Source organism: Bemisia tabaci, chromosome 6 (genome assembly GCF_918797505.1).
Source record: "Bemisia tabaci chromosome 6, PGI_BMITA_v3".
NCBI lineage: Eukaryota > Metazoa > Arthropoda > Insecta > Hemiptera > Aleyrodidae > Bemisia > Bemisia tabaci.
Window position 1 is genome coordinate 25,973,832 of NC_092798.1, and position 9,381 is coordinate 25,983,212.

The 9,381-nt window shown below is 39.9% G+C and overlaps 1 protein-coding gene across 1 annotated transcript; it reads right to left on the minus strand.

Annotated features, from left to right (window-relative positions):
- Positions 1 to 7,123: 7,123 nt before the first annotated feature.
- Positions 7,124 to 9,181, minus strand: LOC109042389 (uncharacterized). The gene has a single exon (XM_019059090.2). It carries the CDS (start codon positions 8,796 to 8,798, stop codon positions 7,677 to 7,679), a length of 1,122 nt encoding a protein of 373 aa, XP_018914635.2. The 5' UTR covers positions 8,799 to 9,181; the 3' UTR covers positions 7,124 to 7,676.
- Between the last annotated feature and the right edge of the window lie 200 nt (positions 9,182 to 9,381).

A 9,381-nucleotide genomic window follows, 5' to 3' on the forward strand; every position in this document is an offset into this window, starting at 1 on the left:
AAGACATCAGTTCTTGGAATTATTAAGTAAAATATTTAATGATTTTATCTTCATGTTTTGCGTATTACAGGGTCAAATTAATTTAATATTTAATTTTAAAAAGAAACTTAGTGTGAGAAGAAAGTAAAAAAAAATTGGCAGCAAAACAATTTTGTTCATCAATGTAGCAAAGGATTCACAAAATTGCTTCGTTATTAATAAGATTAATCAGGTGTGATGAATCAGAACAATGACAGAAAAACTATTTTTACATACATTCAACATTTATTTAAATATCTGATCTTGTTAAAATTCTTAATAGTTGTTTTCCAAAATTAAACCAAATTTTATCTGGATAAAACACGAACATGTTGCGTGACTTTTTTGAGATCATTTAGGTATTGATTTATTTCTACGAGCTAGTCTCGGCGGATATAATAGATAAAAAAGGAATTTGAGGACTCATTTTTAGTCTCACATCAATTTAACCTGTTTCATGTCACAAGGCCTCACTCTCCCTCACCCGCGTAACTTTTACTTTTAAACTACTTTCATCGGAATGCCAAGAAAAGACTTTCAACGTGCTCGTGTAATGGGCCATTCATTTCTATTTAGGTATATACAGTCATCAATGGCACAGAAAATATAGCTGGATTCTAGAAAAACTTATTTTTTCAGTAGAAAGTTTGGATGAGAAAAAACTCGATGAGCGTTGTAAAAACACCATTTTAAAAATTTTAAATTGACGATGAACGATTCTCCATAAAGCACGCAGAGGTTGCGTTTTTCGTTGTCATGAAGGTACCTCAAACGATCAATAGATACTATTAGACCGCAGAGACTGCTAAAAAATGGCAGTGAAATCAAGTGTTGGTGAAGAGATCAAAAGTACCTTGAATAATGAGCCTTGATGTTCTTCCTGTGTTAGGCATAATCGTAAAAACACGAAATATTTGGAGCCTTTCTTTTTTTTAGCAGCAATCGCTGCAGTTGATAATAATTCTCTCAACCTTTGAACTAAGTTAACATTTTTACCGAAAAATGGTGGATCGAATGGTGGTGATTACAAACCCAAAGAGCATACTTTGACGGGTTCTTATTGCACTAAAAAAGTTTCAAAAACATCAAAAAAAGAAATACAGATACCCGGATTGATGAAAGAAATCCTCGCTTCAAACAATGTGCGAAGTTTTAAGCAAAAAATGGCCATTGAATACAATTTTTCGATGACATAATTTTGTTTCTTGAGAGTCATATAATCATGCTTTTAATTGCAAAATGAAAAAAAAAAATATTGAAAAAGTCAACATTGTGTGCGATTGGAAACGATAAATTACATAATTCATAGAATTGGTTTTCAGAATTAAAATACAGACAGAAATTGGCTTATCGGCTTATTTCTATGAAGACATTTTTGATTTGCCGCGCCGGGATCAAAAGCATGCTATGGATGTTTTTGAACGAGGTCAAAGTTGGCTTGAGTTATTACTAAACCGAAAAAACTTGAATGTTAAAATTACGATCACGTTCGATTGAAAAATTATGAATTCTGATAAAGTTAGATAAAAAGAAAAGGTCGACAAAAGTAGGCAGATAAGATAAAAGTAGGAAAAAGAAAATATTTGCAATAAATCCTCGTTTAAAACATAAAAACTGAAACGTAGCATTAAAAGTCAAACTCGCGTGCAGGACGGCACGTTTGGAGCTGATATTATGAGATCCTGGAAATACATAAAGCTCACAATTTAGGAGGATAAGCTGAACTTTTCAAGAGGTGAAAATATTACATCGTGAGGGGTAAAATAAATTTTACCTCAAAATCTCTTTTCGTGGACTGAAAAATTAAAATGCACGAATCCTGTACCATACGGAAGACCTGGCGGTATGCGCTTGATGACTAGATACATGTTTTTCTTTTCCAGGAAAAGAAAATGTTTGATCATTATTTTTTTCGCGACTACATGACGTACATTGATGACTGTTCATTTTACTGCGGTTCCGACTACAATTCTGCAACTCCAGACATCTATAGTTTTAGAATGCAGCGTTAAAAAAATCTAAAGGCATAGTTTTAGGAATTCGAGTTTTCAATAGTAAGGAAAATGGTATCTGATAAAATTAGAAAATCTTGTACCTTAGCCTGTGACCTGTAGTCTCCTCAAATATATTTCAATAAAAGAAACTGAAACACTGTCAATCCATGTTAATGATAATTTTTTTCTATACCTTATATAAAATGATTCCTAAAAATTTCATGCAAAAATATGAGTCTTATTAAGATTAAGACATGAATGTATGTCATTACAAAAGTAATGAAGGGGTGGTGAATACTTAAATACATCATTATTGTGTAAGTAAACGACTTATTTTCATGTAATATTTGAAACCAAAAAGCATATTTGAATGTTTTAAGAAAAGAGTGATCTATAAATTCCAGCGAATGTCCTAAGTTTATTTGTATGAGTGGAAGGAATGGTTTGGTTAGTTAATTTACGACGATCAACAACCAGGCTATTTACGCCGGGGACCAGGAAACCTTACCTTACATTTTTAAATTTAATTGCTTAAAGAGTTTTAAAGTTTCATCAATATTATTGTAAGTTAAAAATTTAAGGTTTCCTGGTCCCCGACGTAAGTTGCCTGGTTTCTGATCGTCGTAAATTAAGTGACTAACTAACTAACTATTTTAGTTTTATTTTGTATATAAATCCTCAGAGTGCGTCCATTGAACTTAACATGTATATATTTTGGGAACTTTCCTTTTTTTTTTCTTTTTTTTTTTTTTTGGACAAGTGACTCAAGCATGAATAAAATTCCTACTGGAGGAGGGATCATTCCCACGTTTTTCAAAACGTCTGCGTCATACCAGTTACGGTTTCGGTCATACGAGCGTAATGGAAGGGTTCATTCCTGAAAGGATTTTCCATGAAGTTCTGTAAAGCTTATCAATGTTCGCATTCCGACTATTTTTGAAATAGATAATAACAAAAAAGTTCCTCGTTACACCTCTTGCCTGCGCACAAGCCACGAGAGGGTCTACGTCACGGGTGACGTAAACCCATTCCATCCCGTACCTACCAGAACAAATGATTACGCTTGCTCATGTATACCGGTCCGCTCAAAAAATTTGCCTCCCAGAGGTAAAGCTGACGCGCGAATAAACTGTTCAACTTCCTGGTTGAAAGTTAATTAACCTTCCCAAACAGCAGCGAAGTTTTTGAAAACTCGGTTAGAGCTAGTGGACTATACATATTCGAATGAATATTTTTACTTATTTTTTTCTGAGCACATGTTCATTAGTTTCATCAGTGGCATGGCGTGCTTTGCGATATATCGATTGATCTGCCATTTAAATCTATACGGAATAGGATCGATATCGATATGGATAATCGATTCTTTACTACAGCTTCAAATGGAGAAATATCGATAATCGATCCTTCACGCCACGCCACTAGGTTTCATTAATAATGATGCCACTTGTCATCACTTCGTCAAAAATAATCAAAACGCCGGAAGGTTCCAGGAGAAAAACTGTATCATTAGAACACTGTGGTTGTCTAAACATTTACTAATCAGAATTTATTCAATCGACGCTTATTCTTTTTATTCCCTTTTCGTTTCATCTGATTCCCGTTTCCTTTCCCCCCTGCCAAGGCCAGGTTTTTCAACTGTAAAAATGTGAGGTAAAGCAGGTATACGACTGCTAACACGCAAGAGGGCTGCAGTTTTCAACAATACGCTTTAAATTAACGAAACCTCAATATGAGCAATGATGACACATTGAACAAATGTCTCGCTCGTTACGAAAAATCTGAGCTTTTGGTAGAATTTATTTTCATTAGTGCGATTCTTTCCAATTTTAACTTTTATGAGAACAAAAAAATAAGTTTACGCGTGTACGCCCCCCACCCCCCTCCAAAAAAAGAAAATAAAAAATTGCGTGACTATTTTGCTGAGAGTTTTTTTTTTTGCATTGCATTTATGTTATTGTTATTTACAAGAGCAATGATGACACATTGAATAAATGTCTCGCTCGTTACGAAAAATCTCAGCTTTTGGTAGAATTTATTTTCATTGGTGCGATTCTTCCAATTCTAACTTTTATGAGAACAAAAAATAAGTCTACGTATGAAGCGCCCCCTCCCCTCCAAAAAAGAAAATAAAAAATTGCATGACTGTTTTGCTGAAGAGTATTTTTGCATTGCATTGTTATTTCAGTGCATCTTTTCATTCCGCGCGTTTCGGCATTCGTAAGATTCAGAACAGCTTGTGAGTAGGGATGATTACCGTTTTCAACTTGATGGAACTCAACGCGAAACTGTATAGAAATGATAACCGAAGCTTACAAAGAAAAGGCTACGAAAAGGTCTCTTTACGAGAGGCTCGCAAAGGCTCAATCGCAGGATTTTCATTGACAGCTTCGGAGTAGAAGTTTGGTGCATCCCACCAGACTTGGACCTGGACATATCGAAGTTATGCTTCCTTAAGTGAGTGATTTCTGTCGTTGTACATCGAACCGATTCCTACTTGAGCATGGATTAATTATCAACACATCTTAACCGAAGATTCGACATAAAACATACCATCTCGCTCAGCGAAGTTTGTCTTGAAGCCTGGTTTTCAAACCAAACGAAATCCTGCCGCAGAAAAAAGTGTAGGGGTTAGCCCTAAAAATTTTGGTAGTACCCCGATTTGTGGATACATGGGCATTTCTAATTAAATGTAGTAGCACCGCAACTAAAGTTGGGGTAGTGCCACTACATTTGGGGTATTAACCTACTTTAATCACCATAATTGATTGGAAATGCCAGTTTGGAAATGCCAGATTGGAGGTGATTAAAATTCCTACTTGCTACCCCTCCTTAGAAAAAGATGATGAAAAGAGATAAAATTAATTTCATACGTTCACTACTCTTTCTTCGCAGATTTTTTATTCTTATTCTGATTCTTATTCTTTCGTAACAGTTTGATAAGTTCATTCTTAAGAGATGCCTGAACGTTGGAGGCATTCACAAATTTGGAGCGGACAACGTAAAATTTAGAAGATAAATAGAAAAAGAAAATAGTAAAACGATGGCAAAAACGTAAGAAGAAATGCACTCTTCTGCTCGCAAAAACCGCGCGACTTTCTACGATTCATTTCATGTGCTGTGAGCCAAACTACTTATTTTGCCGTTTTAACTTGAAAAGAGGATTCATTATGACTTATAACTTTTCGATTTTACTTTATTTCAATACTTCATTTTAATTTTTTCCTCTTGTTCCATACCCATTTTCTTTTTTTATTTGAAGGACCTTACTAAAAATATTTGATAGTGATGGCGCGTTGTGTATTCACATAACAAACTACTATTACTAAAAAATGTTTAGACCACTTTGTTTGACTTTTCTTTCCTCTTTCATCTTGGCCTCTATTCGTTTTTTTTTTTTAAACTGGAAAAGCAAGAGAAAAACTTACATCGGTAATTTTTCTACATTTTCATCATCAAATCAGTAATTTTTCAGTGGGGGTGGGGGGTCACGGGCAGCTATACGTATTTCTTTTAAGGCAAAGCAGAGGCATACGTTACGTAATGCGTTTCAAAAAAAGGTGATTTTCATCATTCTTTATTTAATGAATGGCCCTTAAAATTATGAAGAACAACAAGTGAGCAATTAATTGAAAAGCTTTTGTTCAGAGAAGGGAAAACCATAAATTCAGCAAAAAAAAATCTGCTCAGCATTTTTTTCACGTTAAATTTTTCTCCTTGTTTTGTAGAGACATGAATTGAATACGTCTCTCATTTTTTCTGTCGTTGATTTATTTTCCTTGGGGAAAAAACTGCTACTAGAATATTCCCGAACTCTGTACAGCCTCCTTTGAGAGGTGTTTATGGTTTGCGTTCGTGTTTCCACAATGTTTGTTCCAAAAGATTTGTTTCATGAGCAGAGTATAGTTTTTATGACGACTTTACGTGAAATTGTTCGTATCTCGCACACAATGGTCCGCTTCGTTATATTTCCCTTTCTTTTTCATTTCAATTTCAGAATCAACAAACAACCGCACCAAAGTTCCAAGAGAAAAGAGGAACTTTTAATAAGTTTAGTCACGACAGTGAGAAAATGTCCTCTTTTTTATTTTCTAGCCGAAGTAGATAATGATCTTTTGCACGCTGAAAGCTCGTGAATTGAAAGCCTTGTATATACGGGGGAGGGGGGAGAGAGCACGGACAAAATACGGGTAACCAAAGCCAAGATTTAAGAGCTGTCTAAAAGAATGGGGGGGGGGTACGCAATTCTATTTCACCTTGCGAATCGCAGAAAAATATAAATCATATTGTTGCGAAAATTCTGCTCTTTCTTACTTTTTATAGAAAACTATAAAACTGATATTTTTGCATGAAATTTTTAGAATATATTTCTAGGAGAGAGAAACGAGGCAAAAACGGTTGCAGTGTCAATGAAATGTGACAGAAAGTTTTCCTCGTTACGAACAGAGCAACAGGGCTCTCTAGTTTTATCATCAAAAGGTTTAATACTATGCTATTCCCGATGCCATTAAATGGTGTATTTTCCAAGGCAAGTAAAATATTTATCATGCCTACATTGCCGGATTGATTGACTTCGGCCGTCTCAAAATTACCTACTGACGGAAGTTTTTGTACGTATTCCTCATGGCTATGAGACACTGAAATTTCAAGAACAGAAGAACTTGACAGTGACTGAATACATATTCTCGGTTTTTAATTTTGTTTGTTCGTCATGTGCGTTTAAAAGCCAATTTGACCTTTATTTAATGATAGGCAGATACTAAAAAATTCGACTCATTGATTGTATCAGACATGAGAGCCCGATGTGACGAACCTAAATTCAGGCAGAATTTTTTTCAAAAATGTATCAACTCATCGTATACTCTTTTTAAAATATGACTGGAATGAGGGTTTAAACAGATTTAAAAGGACGAAAATCAGGTGTAAATGTAGTAAAATGTACCGATCCTATCTTTTCTTCTTTTTTTTACGAAGTGCGTCATATTTTAGGAATGAATGATTCCTACACCGAATAATGATACTAAAGTATGAATAGTTGAAAATGATTCCTCACAATGAGGAAGAACCATTAGGAGAATGAGAAGAATCTGAAAAGCATTTGATTCTGCATTGCACTCTCAAGAGTAGAAAAAAAATACAAAAATTAAAAGATAAGATCAAAAAATGGTTACTAAATGACTTAAATCTTACTGGTTTCCAACAGATTTCAGTTTCAGTTCGGAAAAGAAGCAGATCAGTGGATGATGGTCGGCCGGGAAGAATCGGAGGAGTGTCCATTATGGTTGTATGCCTGTAGATGAGACATTCTGATCCTGTTAATTTGATGGGAAGCGAGTGACGAGACATCTTGTCAGGAGTGACTCCATAGTGTAGTAACAGACTGATCAAAAATCCACGGGCAAGATGATCGTGAAGTAACCGCTCACTCGAAAGTTCATTTAGGATACACTTTTCACTTTTCCGACTTTTTCCAAGAGCGTTTGAATGGGAAAACTTGGTAATATCGACGGGAGGTGAGCTTTTGGTATTTGCACTATTCACTAGACTCGACGCTATTTACAAGACTATACACGGGTCGAAAAAGCTAGAGACTACACGGTAAGTTTATTTATAATTATCACAGTCAAACGGAAGAGGTCGCGCACAGGTCAATGACCTGGACAAGTTTCACCTGTCCCAAGTGGTCAGCGGCGTGAAAGCCGAATCCAAACTCCGGGCGACCGGCTCGTTTTTGGGCGTCTTGAGTTTCATATCCTCGCGGGAGTCGCCCTTCCCGATGAGGGAGTCTATGCTGAAGCCGGACGTGGTCTTGGAGAGTGTCGTGCGGGTGGTGGGCGGCTGGTTGGCCGAGACAGGGATGGGTTTCAGGGGTTGGTTCGAGTTGGACAGAAGGTTGAGCCCGATGGACAGCCTGGCGAGCTCGGCCGGCGGGAGAAGCGGCACGGCCGGCGGCAGGGGCGACAAATAGGAGTAAGGACCGTGGTGGAGCGGGGGGTGGTGGCCGAGGAGAGCCGGGTGATAGGGGTCCGGCCCGAGGAAGGAGGCCATGGCCGCAGCGGCGTGGTGCTCGCGCAAGAGGAAGTCCGGTGGCTGGCGTTTGTACCTCTTGCGACGCCGGAGGAAGCTCCCGTTGTCGAACATGTCTTCGGCCATCGGGTCCAGCGTCCAGTAGTTGCCCTTGCCGGGGTTGCCCGGCTCCCGGGGGATCTTGATGAAGCAGTCGTTGAGCGAGAGATTGTGCCGGATGGAATTCTGCCAGGCGGGGAACTTCTCGCGGTAGTACGGGAAGCGCGACATGATGAACTCGCAGATGCCGCTGAGGGTGAGCTTCTTGTGCGGGGACTGGAGGATGGCCATCGTGATGAGGGCGATGTAGGAATACGGTGGCTTGACCAACGAGTTGGAGGAGCCCTTCTTGCTGTCGCAGTCGTCGCCGTCGGGTCCGGGGCTGGCCCCGTCTTCGTCGCCGGGCTTCGGGTCCGTCTGGCCGTAGTGCCGCTGGAAGCCTTGTGTCTGGATGAGCGAGGAGTCGCTGGAGTCGTCCGAGTCGACGTTGATGTCCTCGGACTCGTCGTCGACGCTGGGGAGGACGCGGGTGAGGGGGCCCTCGGCGGGGGCCCCGGGGGGCGCCGGGCGGAGGTCCAGCGGGGCGTCGAATGGGGTGAGCATGGGGGCGCTGGGGGGCGCCGCCGGGCCGGCGTGGGGCTGCGCTATGTGGTAGTCGCCGCGGTAGCCCAGGAAAAGGCGACCTGTGTCTTCCATAACTAAACACATTTGATCTAACACCATCTGAGAACACGAGGGGAACTGAAAACACTGACTGATTGCGGGCCGAGTGCGTCGCGGCGACGTCCCTCGGGGGGCGTGCCGGGAGCGCGCTCATTGGTGCTCCGCGGCGGAGAGGGGCGGAGCCACGGGTGCGTTGCTGCAGCTGCACTGCCCCGCTCGTCGTCGGAGCGCGCGCGGTCGTTGGGCTCCTGCCGCAAAACCAACTTCGTCTCAATATTAATCTAACGCAAACACATCAATGCCCCGTCATTTTGTTTTACGTTGCTTCACTCCCGCGCATCGCTCTTTCGCCCCGTCTTCATATCATAACTGCCCGCCGAATACCACCCTCCCCCCTCCCTCCCAACACACCTTCTTCGGCTTCCTTCACGCATTTTCGTCCGATGTATGAGCCCCCTCATGACCGACTGTTCGAGGTGAACTTTTATTGTTCGGGGTGCTGCCCTTTCAGGTATAAACGAACATCACGAATTACGTACACCGATAAAGGCGTATCAAATTTTTGCTTTCTCCAAATTTATGTGAAATGGAGAAGTTTTGTACTAATACTAAGAATGTATAGCATGTCATTTAACAAGCAATT